General features: G+C 43.1%; 1 protein-coding gene across 1 annotated transcript in view; it reads right to left on the bottom strand.

Moving 5' to 3' along the window:
- The window catches only part of LOC146808497 (transient receptor potential cation channel subfamily M member 2-like), a 1,333,691-nt gene that overhangs the window by 329,941 nt on the left and 986,717 nt on the right, over positions 1–17,033 (bottom strand). Inside the window, exon 18 of the mRNA XM_085623962.1 lies at positions 14,601–14,719. Within this exon, the coding sequence (XP_085480088.1) occupies positions 14,601–14,719 (119 nt within the window). The remainder of the gene's footprint in view (positions 1–14,600; positions 14,720–17,033) is intronic.

The following is a 17,033-nucleotide window of genomic DNA, read 5'->3' as shown; positions in this document are numbered from 1 at the left end:
CGAACTTTGCTTTGATGTTCATTCTTACAATAAGAGGAAGGTGATCACTTTTGACTCGTGATGTAACTTTGAAGGTATCGACTTGCGAAAGCAGATTATTACTTAAGATGACAAAGTCGATCGTTGAAGCAACTTTTACACTCAGAAATGTGACTGCCGCTGGGATATCACCCGGTATTTTCCCATTCAGGATTGTCAGGCAGAGAGCTTCAAGTTGTTTCATTAGCATTCTGGCCCCCTGTTTATCCTGCCTTTTGCTTTCATGCAAAGTTCTGGCTATTAAATTGCAATTGAAGTCACCCGAGATAATCATTTGTCAGTACTGATGACTTTTCTGCAATGTTTTTATTAGATTTGTTAGTATGGTATATTTTTCGTTCTGTTTTTTCCTTTCGGGATGGATGTAGACGTTAATTACTAAAAATTGCCACTTAGATTCTTCGGGCGAGTGTCTAACACTTAGTTTGGTCACTTGGACCCATGCGGCCCCCGTATCCAATTCTTCGGTTGACCAATCCAAATTTTGTTTTACGAAGGTTGAAAGGCCCCCTCTTGGGTGCCCAAAGCTTGAGAATCTTTCAGCCAGGATGTGGAATTCTATAAATCCTGGGATGGAAATTGGTGACTTATTCCAGGTTTCCTGAAGCATTCTACAGTCTACATTTTTTTAGAATGCATGGTCATTTACCATACATACCTTTAAAACAAAATTTGTTTTAAAAGCATGGGTGGTAAATGACCATGCATTCTAAAAAAATGAGTAGTAATGACTGTGCGATGCGCAACGCATGCGTGGTAATGCATGCGTTGTAATGGTATTGCAAAATAAAAGTCATTGTAACGGATGTTTACCGATCGAAGCTGGCGCCCCTGTTCTTTAGTGAGTCGTTTATTTGATAAATTAGGAGGAAGGAATGGCCTGGTTTCACTTCCGGTGAAAGAGTGGAAGAGTCAGTTTGCATCTAAAGAAGTTCTGTTGTTGGACGGGGACGGCACGACATGTCAATAGAAAACACAGCTAATGGAAAGCGCCCTCCCCGAAGAGTGGAGCAGTGCCATGAGAGGTCAACGAGTGTGCATCCCACCGCAGTATGACCGTACAGTGCCGTTCCAGGGTACGGGAGGCAGAAGCAGCATCCATCGCAGGTCCTCTTGTATACTAAAAAAGGACCAAACAATGCTTTCCTTTCTTTTCTTCTTCTGCGTCACCATCTGTTCTTCCTCCTCTAATGCAAGTGGATCAACTTTGTCAAAACTAGAAGCCATAGTTGTATTAAAAATAAACAAACACACAAAAAAGGTAAATCAATATAAGCCAAAACTGAAAATACAACTTTGCGGGGAATTCCCATGTGGGGAAGCACCAGAGGCCTCCAACACCCTGAGATTTACAGGGTGGGCCGAGATTAAGGGAGAGGAGCTACCCGCATCTGGCAACAGAGGGCGCCAACTGCCCATGCCCAGTACCAGAACAATATCGCCCCTCCCCAACACATCCAACAATTATAGGAACAATATAGTGCATTCCTCCAAGGCCACACAGAGTAAAGCAATCAGGCAAACATATCTAGACAGCAAGAAAAAACATCATTAATGAAATCAGTGGAGAGTTTAGACAGCGAAGGCTGACGTATGGAGACACTCAGTTCGCCAACGGGCAGGACAGAAATGAACAACAATACACTCGAAGAGGCAAGTCAGCATCAGTCAACCAACAGAGTCCGATTCACCCATGTTCTCATGTGGCGGCGATCGCCGCGGCGAGCGATGCTCCAGTTGCCGGAGAAATTGAAGCGCCTCCTTAGGGGTAGAGAAGATGCGGAACTTTCCGTCATGATGAATGCGTAAGCGCGCCGGATACAGCATGGCATATGCAATATTAAGCAGTTGCAATTTTTTCTTCACAGTTTGGTACTCCCTACGCGCCTGCTGCACCGCAACTGTAAAGTCAGGAAATAGTTCCACCTTCATTCCCTGATAATTCAAGCTGCCTTTCTCCCGGGCTAGGCGCAACGCAGTGTCCCTGTCACGGTAATTCAGCAAACGGGCGCTAAGGAGCGGTGGGCGCGCTCAACAATAAGAACTTTCGAAAAGTGTTCCACTCCAAATAGCGATGTGAGTAGGGTCTCAACGAACAGTTCCATAGGCCCCGTATTGGTTGATTCTGCAATTCCTGTAATGCGCAGGTTATTCCGTCTAGACCGAGCCTCAATGTCCTCATTTTTGGCCCTAATAACCTCCATAATCTTTTCCATACTTGCACAGGAGGTACCGACTGCCTCCACTCTGTCCTCCGCCTGAGAAATGCGTTTTTCAGCCTCAGTCAGCTGCTCACCATGCTTATCTAGCCTGGAGGCCATATTGTCCATTCGCAAATTTAAATTGTCAATTTTTGCGTCGATAGTGTGTAGGTTGTGCTGCATGGCGATCAACATGCCTTCTAACCTGGCCCCAGTACCTCCATCCGCGCCGAGGTCAGTGACGGAAGCAGCCGGTGACAGGGGCTTCGGGGGCGGCTTAGCGGTGAAGGAGAGCTTGCCTTGCTGCTTGTCTGCACGCCCCATGGTGAGTTACTATAGGCCTCTCACGTGCCAGGCAGAAATGCGCAAATAAAGTGCCCCACAGAGTCCAAAGAGCCAGCCACGCAAGGACCTTTGTAGGATCAGGTCGAGGGAACGCAGAATCGTCCAGACTGAACACCGTTCCCAATGTTATGCAGGAGCGCAGGTGAGGGGGGTCCCGCGGAGCCCACAAGAGGAAGCGGGCCACCAATGGTCTATCCACCCCCAGCCCGTCAAAGAGGGTATCCACAGCAGGTCTCCCGATGAAGAACGCCGCCTGTGCGCCAAATCAGGGGCAGGAAGAGAACTGGCAGGCCAGCATTAGCCCCCCCACCAGCAGCCCAGGCATCCGCGAGGAAACCGTAGGCCCCCCAGTCCCTGCCGCAATATGCTGGCGCCGAGGCAGGGGGTCCCACCCAAGGAGCTCGTCACCCCAAGGACACCGGGGCAGCGGCAGTAAGGCGCCAACGCCGCGCAGAGCTCAGCCGCCCGTCGCGATACCCAGGACCGGCAAGCCGCGCCACACATAGCCTAGGGCCTCACCCGGCCCTGCAGCGCCACCAAGCCGGCCCCTAGCCGCAATAAAGCCGGCGTCGCGGGTCTGCCTTACCTGTAGAGCGCAGATCAGTACAATGGCCCCAGGCAGGTCACGACGTTAGCTGCTCTCCGCCGCCGCCCCTCGCTCCACAAAGCAGCAGGCGCCGACTCCAAGCTCCGCCGATGCCGGAGGCACAGTCCCCTGGGAACACGGGACCAACCGCTCTTCAGGAGGCGGGCGAACGGAGCCCGCACCACCGCGGGACCCTTCACGCGCCAGGCGCGTCCCTCTCCGGGTCCTCCAGCAGCAGCATAGAGACGGAGCGTCCCCACAACGCCTCAGGGCCCCTCGAGCAGCAGTCGGAGGCTGCCAGCAACCAGGAGAGCGCAACAGCAGCACAGGGAGCAGTCTACTGCATGCCACGAGGCGCCGACACCGACCACCAGGCAGGGAGGCAGAACAGGGGAAATCAACCGTAGCAGGCCAGCATTAATCAGCAGAAGAAATCACCGGGATGCAGGAGCGCCGAGGAGGGCAGATCCACACCGGGAGTGCATGGATGGCAGGTAGGAACCAGGATATTGGGCAGATTAAAATCTCGGCCGGCAGAGCAGCACTAACAGGCGGCCATCTTGCGCGGGCTCTCTAGCGCCCCCCCAGCACTTGCCATTCTTGATTCTAGTCACTCTTGCCAATATGAAATGGTTATCATGAATTTTACAACTGCTCCTAACCAATGGCTATTATTCCCACTTCGTTTGACAGTATTTTGGCATGTGCGGACACTGAGTAGCCACAATGTACCACTCAGTTCCCTTTTGCACACTGACTCTAGGCACTTTAATTGACATAAAATTTGTGTCAAGGATTTGCCTTTATCTCTACAAAGCTTGCAGTCTTTTCTACCACCAATGGGTATCATCACTGGAAATTCTCAAATAATCTACAGGAATTTGGCAAATTTATAGCCTAATAAATTTGTGGCCAGTATATTACGAGGTGGTCATATAGATCTGTGATGGTGGTGTTGTGATGTTGAACAACTAAGATGCTGTTTTGATGCTGAGCTGCCGCTCCTCCGCCAAACAACTGCAAATTTTGCCAGTGTAACCTTGCATAAACTACTGGGCCTCATAGATGAATCTTCCTGCCTGAGACATGGGCAAGCCTGATAACAAAAAAAGGAAGACTGAATCGATTGAGCAATGCAGAACAGTAACCACGACAGCTTGCAGCAGACAGCATGGCGGATCAGGAAGCACAGCCTACCTCATCGTAAGATAATGAGCATAACTTGGAATACACCACACTACTGACTCAAATGAGAGCCATGAAAGCTACACTGGCCACAATGTGGACATAGTTGTTATAAGCATGGTCATAATGCAGACACATCTGGATTTGATGAAAGGTAGAGGTGCAAATCTAAATTTGGAGAGAAGAGTGTGTACAACAGAGGATAGAGTGCTTGCTTTTAAAGAATGGATTTTGGTGCCATCTCAAGAATTCCAAGACAGTGTATGAGAGGCTCAGCGATCAGACACGAAGAGCCAAAAGGAATAATGTTTGGTTGTTAGGTGTGTTGGCATCAAACCACATGGAATCCTTTGTTCGGAAGCTGTCATCAGAACATATTCCAGAAATTATACTGTCTAATTATTTTGGTCGAAAGAGCAGACAGATCTTTTGGTTCCAAGCTGAAGCGTGAAGATAACTCTAGACCAATTTTTGCGAGCATTCAGAACTTCAGACTTCATTGTGAAAGCTTAACAGGGGATACATACAATTTGGAAAGCAGCCAAGAAATGTACTCTTTGTATCTAGGTAATGAAATTATACTACACGTGCAAAAAAATGGTCCTCAGAATAAGACAATGTGTTAAATAAATGGCGAAGAGTAAGGATGTGTTCCACAATATAAAATCTGTGCAGCAGCGCAGTGCTGGTGAGGAGAACGAGATCAGAAAGTAAAAGAGAAAATCATAGCTAGTGAAACTTAAGTAGTATACTTGTCAAACTAGTAAATTTTTGCAGTTTTGTCAAATTACAAAGAGCACATCTAGGCTTGAATTCAATTATGTGTCGGCGTTTCAACTTGTAAAATATCCATTGGCTGGGAATTGGAGCTTCATTGGGACAAAAACGATTCAGAGACACCCACCATAATGACTGCGACGTAAAAGGCAAAATAAATCAATCTTGGGGGGGCAAAAAAATCTGTCCCTCATATCAAATACTGGGCCTGCGTGGAAAAGATTGGATTTTTGTCCTTTTGGTCTTCAATAATTTGTTTAAAATATATTTTATTTGATTTTCTACATTGGGATTTTTCTTGTGTTGTGTTTTCACTTTATTACTGTTTGAAATGCTGCATAAATACTTTACAACTTACTTCTAAGTTAAGCCTGACTATTTTGTGCCTACCCAAGGGTTAAGCACAGGTTAATTTGGGGTTTTGTTGTGTTTCACCCTGACAAGATTTGTGGTTTGTGCTTGAGTAGGGTTTCACCCCCCTGTACCAGTAACTCAGTTTCCTACAATCATCATAAGAAATCAGTTTGAAGGAAAAATACTGAACTAATGCAGCCAATGGAGACATGTAAACATTAAGTCGTGTAGAGTTCAGTGAAGAGCCCTGGTGTAAATGTAAAAGGTGGAAGAGAGTACACTTGAGAATAGGCACAAAGAAACATATGAATCCACTGTGCACAGCTTCATGCACTCCAAGAAAATGTAGTAGCTAAAGTAGAATAGCATGATATACGGTGTCAAACGCAGCTGACAAATCAAGAAGAGTGAGTGCTGCGGTGCCTCTGAAGTCAAGGATCCAACAAAGAAGTCAGATAAGGCCAAAAGAGCATATTTCATACTACTTTGTGGCCAGAATCATGATTGAGTTTTGTGTCAAAGGCTGGTGGATTCCAGACAGTCCAAGAGACAGGCATTGATCAACATTTCAAGAATCTTTGACATTCACCCATTTCCAAATGGAGGGCACCTCACTGGAAACAAGGAAATTATTCAAAAAGATCTGTGAGAGTCGGATTGATGACATCCGCCACAATGTGCATAACACAAGAGGGACATGGATCAAACAGGAACCAGACTTAAGAGTAACAAACTATTTTTGTTTCTTCAGTTAACATATGGACAAAGGTACAGAGTGATGCACTGATCTGTGATGCAGGAAAGGCTATTGTGCCTGCAACAACAAAGGCTAAGGATCTGGGAATTTATTTTATGAATTTTAGCAATTATACCAAGCAAAAAGTAGGCAAGGTCATTACAAAGTACCTAGGAAGGAATTGGAGGAGGATGAGCTAGCTCTAGACTAAGAAAAGATTTAACAGTGGACCCCTGGAAAGATAATATTACGCCTATGATATTTTTATCGGCCTGTGTTATTTTTTTCATTTGTAGTCTGTAGATCTATTTGTCATCATTAGCATAGTTGGATCTTCATTTTCTTTCTAGAACCTTATATTCACTAGTAGCATTTAATTTACAGGCCCTGGGCACATAAAGTGCACTTTAGCAAAGGATTTAGAAGTAAATTAAATAGTTAATTAAATAGGCCAATTGTAGATAACCCAATGGTATCATGTTTAGAGTATAGAGCATATGCACTTTAGCAATACTAAAGCCAGCAAAAATAAGGACAGCAAAACAGGAGGTCAAAAGTTAAAAAGTCCGGCAAAACCACACCAAGGTTGTCAGGTCTAACACAAGGGATTAGCTGCACATTCAAATATGGTTAAGTATCCACAAAATATAACAGTACTCCTCTTCACCTCACTCCACGTGTAAGTGAAACTACAAGTTCATCACTATATGATTGGAGAGCTTCACTGGCGGTCAAATAATACCAAAGCTCATGCTACACTGCCCACATTATAAACCCACATGCTGTCAATCAAGCTCATCAAATAGATTAGCTGCACATACAGAGGTGGTATGTATGCACAAATGTAGATGTTTCTCTTTTCCCTTCATTTCTGTCAAAAAATATGTGCAGCTACATGTTAGCCGAAACATTATGGAAGTATATCACTGGTCAGTACCCACCAGCTACATCATATATATAGCATCTTACATATCCATTTTATCTTCATGTGTGGCATTTCTCTTTTCTGTCTCGGTGAGTGTGCGCAGAAACAGCCAGATCTGTATGAATCACTTTATTTTCTTTAGTTTGATTGTTTCACTCCTGCAAAACACCATCATTGTCTGTGCTTTCCTTCATTTGTCCCTCTCTACCTTCACGCATCCCTTTGAGATTGAAAAGACAACATCCTTTTCCCAATAAAAAAGCCATAACTATTAGCTGTGTTTATTAATGTTTATTATTAGAATCGGAAACAGTACCAATGTACAAATTCTATGTTGTTGTTGTTGTAGTGCTTAGAGTACACTTTGTATTTTTAGGTTGAGCCTATAGCAGCAGCGCGCATGCGCTGCTCGCTTTGCGAGGCATGCAGTAATGGAGTATGGAGCGGAAGCTCCGTGGAAGCTCCGCCCACTCTCTGCCCATGTTTTTAATTGGCTTGTGTCATTGTCTTTTTATAAATGCTGCCTTTAGATTGATTATGAGGCTTGTTAGTCCCTCCTTATTATGGCCATGTCGTCATTTGTATCCTTCCATGGTTACTGGCCCCTTTACTTCGAGTGTTGCACTGTATGTGTTATTTAGATTGTGAGCACTATTTTCTTAATAAGGTTCTCTTACTGCCCGTGCCTTCTCCCCCCCCACAGTCTGGGCCTTCTCGCACCCACCGCACTCCCGTTGTTTGTGACTTCTCGCCCCCCCTACCCCCGTCCGCCCGCACTCCCGTATACAATGCAATAGGTCTCGCGTAAATGGGAGTTCTATTGCATTGCAAATACTTTTTTTTAATGCAGTTCGACCACTGCTATAATAGAAATTAAAAGTTTCCTAGTTCCGTGTGGGAGAGATGATCTGGGCAAGGATTTTGCTTTGCATTCTGCTACATGTAATCTTAATTTTATAATAACTTAAACGTGACTACCAGTGTCATACTGCGTAGCAAATAGTTGGCTTGCATGAGTTACCCATGCAAGTGTCTTGACAGCTTTGTGCTGTACTGTTGACTAATAAAGACTTATTGAAGGTGTCACACAATGCGGGGCCATTGTGCAGGTTTTATTATGTAAGCCTTGAGTGGGGAGCAGGTGCCAATACAGGACAATAGGATAAATCAGTGGGCCGCAAGCTCAACCCCTGATTCTAATTCCTATGCTCTACCTTGTTCCCACGGAGATAAACTAGTCGTGTTGGGTTGCGTCACTTCCGTAGACGTCAGTGGTGACACGTGGATCCAAGATGGCGGCAGCACTGGTGAGTAGCGGATATTCCAGGTCCAGGAGAGGGGAGGACTTGAGGGCAGGAGGTTATCTGGGGTCCACGATGAGACCTCCTCCCCGGTCAGGGATGCAGAGTCCCCGGGAGTGAGAGCTGTGGGGCTCTTAATTACAAAGAGAGGCGTACGAGTGTTCACGGTCTGTGGCTTTCACTAGGAAGCTCAGCCGCAGAGGCTGTGTTTAAGGAAGCACTCATTGTAGCGGGCTTTTATGAGTGCAGGGGGTTGTGAGATAACGAGATCTGTTACTTGAGCAGAAACTTCAGTGAAATTACGAGCCTATGTATTTGTGAGCTTTGAAAAAGTGTTGTTACTGAGGGAAGAGGATGAGAGTAGCCTGTCATCAGTGTGGTTAAAGACTGTCGCCGAATTTGTCATAGACAAGCTACCACTGAGGAGCAATGTGTGACAGTGGGATCCGTTGCTCAACGGGAGCCTCACTTAAGATTAAGTAGCTTGGTCAGGCACTGTCAGGGAGAGGTCGGGGTGCCAATTGAAGTGATGGTGGTTGACACTGGTACATTGATTGTTTTTTAAGATGCCTGATATTTAGGACGACTACAATCGTCGCCAAATTTGGGTGTGCCAATAAGAAACATTTTGTCCCAGAAAGGGAGAGGTGGGGCAGTTGAGGGTTTTCCGGAAAGTGGTGTTTGGCAACTAGAGAAGGGGCTGTCTTGTGGGAGAATTAATAGTTTACGGTGGAGAATGGTTAAATATTACATTGGGGGACTTTTTTTGGAGACATAATGGAGGCCTGTATCGGGTGGAGTAAGAACTGTCAAATAGAGGAAGGGGTTGTCGGGAACAGAAACAAATCCCCACCACAGATTAAGTTAATTTCAATAATCGCTATCAACCAGTCCTTGTCACAAGGCTGAATTTCAGCCACTCATTCAGCCAATAGCACTTAAACATGCCCAGTCTTGTTCTTTTCCAATTATAACTATGAGTCTACAAATGTAAGTATGTTTTTTACTGTTGACAGAAATTCCAGTACTCACTTAATGTATCCACTGGGCACACACAGAATTAGTTGGCAGTTTTACCCCCACACTAGAGTGTGCCAAGGTGTTAGTTGCTTGTCACTGGGGAAAGGGGTGTCACAGAGAAAGGTGGAAGAATGTATGACATGGAGGAGGGTGCTGAGAGGTCTGTCACCAAGAGATGAGGTAGAGGTGCATCAAATGGGGGCGGGGTGGATTTAATTGGGGAGATGTAAGTCAGACTGAAAGGTAGGAAGGGGTGGGAGCACACTGCTTCACCTCCCAGCCCAGTTCGCCCCTTAGCATTCTGGTCAATGCAGTTCATGGTACATACTTACTTCAAATTTCACTAGAGTATTCCACCAAAGTTGGTGCAGGTTGGTGCTTTAAATCTGTAGACAAGCGTTTCTGGATATCATCTGTCATTATTACAGATAAAAACTAATTTTATTTGGGGTTGCTGAGCAAGCTGCCACATTCTTTTCAGGTCTCAGTACCTCTCACAGGTGCACAGGTGCATCTCCACAAGCTCGTCAGTTCAATGGCCCAAGGGAGCCTTTTCAAACAGGAAAGGGTGGGAGCACGCTGCTTCACCTTCCAGCACAGTTCGCCCCTTCAAATTATTCAAATTAAGAGAGAAGACATTGAAACACTTGGTGCAAACAGTTCCTATGTTATATCGTAGACTAAAGAACACAAGAAAACACACTACGCTCCTCAATCTAGGTGGAAAAACGATACCAGGCAATAGTATGATACATTTTAGAAATCATACAAATAATAATTTGTCCCAGGTTTTTATTTATATACAGGTGGTAAACAGGTCTTCTGAGCAAATGACCAAACACATCTTTTGTAACTAAGTGATAACGATATAATGAGCCTCGTATAGGCCAATCAGCTAGCCATCAGGACAACAAAAATGACAGCATCTGTAAAAAACTTTTAAATATAATATAATTTTTAGGTCGAGCCTAGACAGCGCTTGCGTTGGTTGGAAGATCTGTTGAATGTACTTCGCGGGACCTGGAAATCAGCCCCAGGACTTGTCTGCTTCCGCTTTTGGGTAGGAACTTTCTTTTCTATTCAACTGCCTCTATTTCACTTTTTTGTAGAAAACGATCAGTAGAGGTCAGTTAAATACCAACATTGTTTCTGCTTAGGGACTTTCTTTTTTTATGTTTCTGGCAACTTCCTCTATTTAGCATTCTTGATGGAAAACGACCAGCAGAGGTCAGTAAAATACCAGAATGCTTTAGCATTCCCTAGATACCAGGCCATAGAAACTTGCCTTCCATGAGCACCCGTAGGCAATAATATTGGTGCACACTTTCCCTTAATGTTAAAGAACAGTAAATGTTTCACCATCCAGGCTAATGTGCTGCATAGCTAAATACATATAAGGTCCCAAAGGCGAGACCAATTGCATTGCAAATGCATGCTTTATTTCTTGCTGTAGTTTTAGCTGTTGAGAAATAAGTGAAAAGAAACACAGTTTGCATGCAGTGATCTATGCTTGCAGTGCATATCACCTCGAAGACACACAGATTTAAAAAAATTGTTAAAAAGAGAGCCTAGTGGAAAAGGAACTGCAAAATGCTAATTACGAATAAATATTGTAAATGTTAGAGTCACGCTTTTGTTAACCTAATGCCAGGGATGCAGGTAGCTAAGGGGCTCACTAACGACATTATATCGTTTGCTCAGACTCTGCAATTTGGTAAACTTTTAAGGCCAGAAATTGCCATAAGAATGGATTGGGCCAAAGGGGGGGCGCAGCACAGACCACAAAAAGCTCTATATGTGTGAAAAAGGCCGCATTACTGAAGACAGGTGCACCTCACAACATTTACCTTGGCCCTTGCCGTACAAAACTAAGGCTCGCTATACATATGTTGACCTACCTTGCCTCCTGCCCCGACCCCTAAGGTTTCCCCCTTTTTCCTTTCCTTGCAAGTATTCATAAACCTCACTCAGTCATTAACTGTTGAACTGAAACCCTACTTACCTACTTCTCAAAACATCTACCAACCCCAGAATGTCCTATGTTAACTTCCCCTTATTGCCTGTTCCCGGAATAAATTGTACCCAACCATAAACTTAAACTGTAAACATGTAAAAACTAGTTACCAAATGCCACGCACCTGCTTCAAACGACAACCAACCTAACACTTTCCCTTTAGCACACCTGTGTACAACAAAGCAGCCCTGGTAGCCAACTGCTATCCTATTACCTATCCCCACTCAGATGGGCTCCTCTCCCCTACCCCCCAGCAAAGGGAGAGTGTGTGTCTGATGAACAAAGATGGTGTTTAGACCTTATCTCTACTGGACAAGGTGAGCCCAGTAGGATATGATATAATTAACTGGTGATATGCACAACTAATGTTGAAACCTGTGAGATACACTGAAACAAGGTATCTCATGTCAATCATGGGTTGCAGCTGCACACTGTTGAGTCTTAGAATAACATTGGGGTGACTCTCCCTATTTAAGATTACCTTGAACTACACAGAATAATGGTAGAAGATCTGTGATGCCAATTCTTCTGCATGCTAACTTTTCCTGACACTTGGTGGAAATTGGGTTCCTTTACTCATGATGACAGTTTCTTTATTGGTTTTAGTGCTCCTCATCTAAACAAATGTATTATTTATAACTTGTAGCCCTGAAAAAGTCAGCTGTAATATTTCACTGGACGAAACACGTGTTGGTAAGGGCAACCCATGCTGTATATGAACATAAAGAAATGAAAATAAAGAACATGACTACTGACACTACGTTCTGAAGAGTGATTGTGCTGAGTGCTCAGATAATTTATTGAAATATTATTTTGTACCATGTATAATGTTGCTTTTGAAACTCACTAACTTCCACTAACTCTTACCATATTTATTTTTCTTTTCTTCTTAGGCACACCATTTACTAGAATGATAAATGGTTCCTGATCATCTCTAATAGTTTCAATATTCCATTTAAAATCTAAATGTTAGTAAAAAACTCTTCCTTTTAGACCTTTCATATGCTCAGTTGATGGCAGCTTTCCTGTTTTTTGCTCCATACGTACTATAGCCTGAAATGGATGTACACATTGTATATGAATTGATTCATAAACATTTCAATCTTGTAGTTCTTGTGGAATAGATACTCATTCTAAACTATTAAATACTGATCTAGCTGGCATTTTGTTATCCTCTAACTTATAATAGCAGATCTTACATAAATATTGCTGTTTCAACAACTAAAACCGTCCCTCTACAAATAAACAGCAAATTCCTGCCACTTGTCTCTGTTCTCCTGTTCAATTTTTGAGAATACAACTACATTGTGAGTTCGGCTTTTGTAGTGTTCGTATTCCCAATGTACCTGCCTATAAATGGGAGCAAAGGAGGTCCTGACCCAAACACTGCAGGGCCCTCTTTTCTGTTGTGTTCTGAGCTTTGGCCCCCACAATGAGAAACCTGGTGCTGCTTGCCCTCCTCACCATGAGGGTCAAGTGTGCAAAGGATTTCACATGCTCCTGTTTTCAGAACAACAGTACGATGAGCCCCAGGGTGCCAGTGGCAAACAAATACCCTGTCTGCCCCATAGCTCAAGCCTGACACACATTGAAATGGTCTCAAATATTATTAATTCAAGTCAGAACTTTATTGCTGGGAGGGCTGCATGGAGATTTGGAGGGTCTGACTATAACATATCTGCCACAAGTGTCAATGCCTGACCTCCCATTGCAGGCGTGCAAGAGCCTAGTCAGAATGGTGGCTATTAATGTATCTCTGTAGCATGGCAAAAGAGCTGGGGGAGGACAAAGTAGAGAGGTGGCATACAGTGCAAATTATTATTAATAATAATAATGAAAGTGTGTGTGGAATGGTGAGATTGTGAATACTGAATGAAGCAGCATTCACAAAGACAACAAACTACTTGTTGCCCAATGTGAACTTTTTCAAAATCATGTGGGCTGACTCAACAAGTGACTGACAGTCCTTTTACCCAAAATCTCAAGATGGCTCACCTCAAAAAGCCAATGGCTGAAGATGACTAAAAGTCCAAATTGCATATGTGTGTATTGTGTTTCAACATGAAGTCTTTGTTAAGTCAGACCTAAGAAGATAGTAGAAGTATCAGGTGTGATGTTAGGCTCTAAGTGGGGACAAAGTTATCTCAACGTGTACATGGTACACATTTTGGACACTGACCTGTTTTATGTTGAGCTTACTTGTGACAAAGGGTGAATTCTAGATAGGTATTTCTAAAAAAAACTAAATGTGAGTTATAAATAAATGGACAGTAATGTTTGACAACACAGGAAGCCACATCTGCACTCTCTATTTTTCAGCTGGGTCATTTAATAAACATCTGTCTTTAAATAACAAAGGATCATTTTAGTGAGGGTGTTTTTGCTGCAGCAGATGCTGTACACAAACCTGCAAGGTGTTTGGTTTCCAGTTGAGACTGGACAACAGAAACCATGAAGTGAGGAAGGAGGCAGGTACTATAGATAGTGCACTGTAAAGTCCAGTTGGTATTTATACATATTCACATAAGCAACTGGAAAATAAATGAATTGAACAAAACACCCAACTCTTTGATAAAGTGTAAAAGCCAGGATTACAACCCAAGTGTAAAAGTTTACTGGTCCGGCACTTAGTTGCAAGATGACATATCCTACTAGGTGCTGATAGAGCCAAAAGCACAACATAAACAATTGTGATGTAGATCAGGAGCTAGAGTACCACGTTTGGTATTTTGGCTTACCAAGATCCTCTCAGAAGCTGCTGAAAATGGTACAAGGGAGCACCACCCCTTTGCCAATTCCCAATCCCATCTTCTGAGCCAGTGCCTTATTGCATGCCACCCTCTATGCCCACAGGCCCAACCATGCCAAGGATCACAAGACGTAGAGACTAGATTTGCACTATACAAATACCACATGAATGCACCATTTGAGCAACTGAGTGCAGTGTGTCTTCAGTTTAACAATGGCAGAAAGTAGTCAAAGCTGCTGTAAAGTGTAACCTTGTTGGTCCTGAAATGCATTTTCAAGCACCTTGGTTACTCTGGACCAGGTTATATAAGACACTTCTAAATAAAATAAATGCACTGCCCAGGTCAAGGAAGCAACAATGATACTAACCTGCAGACTAAGCCGACTATGAAGAGCACAATCGCCAAAACATCCATCTTGTTCCAGAACGTAGTGAGGTACATTTTGGCTTTAGTCACAAAGCTCATATCTTGGTGGTCATAGCAGAGCTACCAAAAACAAGAATACTCTGTGTTAATACTTTTATTAGTGTGAGCTTTGAACTATCTTTGTATTAGCATCCTTCTCTTTTACTGTAAAGCTCTTTAACAAACCTGTGGCATGGCCCATGGCATTGAGAACTGCTACTTAATAAATAACATTCAGCTCAAAGATATCTTGAGAACAATGCTAAGCATCACAAACCCTTGAAACAATCACATGACAAAGGAAGAGGTGTTTCTCCTTTCCCAAGTTATAGGTAAACCTCCTAAATACTCAGGGGCAGCCTGGTGGGACGCTGACCCACCTCAGCAACGCTACCACCACACATGCTTCAAGGTCTATAAGAATTACATTTTGCACAGGTTCCGCAACAGGCTAGAATCTAAAGGAATCTGCCACACTCTGGATCACACCCAAATAGACATTTGTTTAAGGAGGACTAGCACATTCTGCAGCACAATAACAAATTACAGTCTGAACCAACATGAACTGAACAAAAAAGCCATTTTCCTATGGCCAAAGTATATTTTAACAATGACCTTGCTTCGAGTTCCACCTGCTAAGCTAACCCTTTTGATTTGGAATTTACTCAAGCTCAAACAGGGGTGAAATGTGTTCTAAAAATAATCTGGGATCTTTTGTGGGATTTTTTTTACTGGAGATAGAGGCTTCATATTGAACTTATTTTAAAGAGTACAGAAGAGTACTTATCTGTAATCCTACTTCTTCTCCACTGGAATCTTCATTATAGTCAAATACACTGAACTGTGCCACGCACAAGCAGCATTCTAGAGCACTTTAAAGACAAGTGACAAAAAAATCTTTGCTACATAACCTTTGTTTTAAGTACGGTATTGGAAAATCAGGACAAAGTAGCTATGCGCCACTGCCTAAGAAACTAGAAAAACTGGTACTGCTCTTAAAAGGAATGGCATGCAAACACTCTCTGGTCCTGCCCTGCCATTGGCAGTCAAGCCAGTTTTGTTTTTTACTGGGAATCACAAATCCTGAAAGAACGTTAGCTAATTCCTTGGGCTTCTCTCCAGAGAGGAGGTAGAATTACTTATGACTATAATGAAGATTTTTATAGAGGAGAACTAGGATTATAGATAAGTGTGTATTCATTCTCTTCCAGGGGACTTTCATTTATAGTCATAAGCATTTAATAGAATAGTATTCCCACCCCTTAAATGGCAGAGAAAGACAGGGCAGAATACTGAACTACACTATGCAAAAGATTCTATAGAGAGGAGCTGAGTAAAGACACGCAAGGCAGTTGGGGATATTATTTGGCTCAATCTTTGAAGGTCCTTGAAATCCAATCATTATGGGACTCTAACCCAGATAGACCCACTTTCAATAAAATAACAAACAATGCTGTCAAACGGATATCGTTTTTGGAAGATCAATCATTAATCATGAAGCGACGACATGGGTGGACAGTAATAAACTCATATTCCGGGATAAAGCCGCAGTCTTATCTAAGAAGTCATTTTAACGTGACATTAAAACAGAGATACATCGAACATCGGTTGGGCTTACATTTTTCAAAAGATCTGTTATTAACTTATAAAGGCAGCTATACAGATTCCTGTTGTCGCTTATGCGGCTACAAAAATGAAACACTACCCCACTTGCTATGCGCTTGCCCAGCACTATTGGACATAAGGAGATGATTTCTAAAAAACATCTTTAACAAACTGAACATTCGCACATGCAGGCAAGCTGTTATTCAATGGTTGGATGGAACATCTCCCATGTTGGCTTGTAGGGGGGTTAAATATATGAGACAGGTACAATCCCTCCTACAACAAGTGGAACAGGGGGGGATAAAAGAACCCGAAAAACTCAAAACTAACATTACATAGACAAATGTTCAAACATTTTATGGACAAGCTGATCTTAAACCAACATTACATAGATAAATGTATAAAATTTTTTATGTACAATTTGATCTTATACCGGTATAAAATAAGAGTATTTTTATTGAATGTATCTTAATGTATTCTGCAATAGTTTTTAATAACTGGAAACAATAAAATTGACTTGACTTGACTATAGAGAGGATTGGTCCACTTAGTCATCTACCCTGGAATGTGAATCAACAAAATAATGACTTGTAAAGGTATGTACGGCTGTCCATAAGGCTGCCCTGTATGGCAGCAAGTGATACATTTCTTAGAAAAGTTGCATTTGTTTTTGTACCCTTTGTGGAAAGGGCTCTGGGTGTACCAGACAATATTCCATTAACACTAGTTTAACAAAGTTAAAGGAGACAATGCACTTGCAAACGGGCTGCTTCAAGGAGGTAAACAGGTC

Source organism: Triturus cristatus, chromosome 8, assembly GCF_964204655.1.
Source record: "Triturus cristatus chromosome 8, aTriCri1.1, whole genome shotgun sequence".
NCBI classification, from domain to species: Eukaryota; Metazoa; Chordata; class Amphibia; order Caudata; family Salamandridae; genus Triturus; species Triturus cristatus.
The sequence above is the reverse complement of the archived record's forward strand: the minus strand, read 5'-3'. Positions and strand labels throughout refer to the sequence as shown.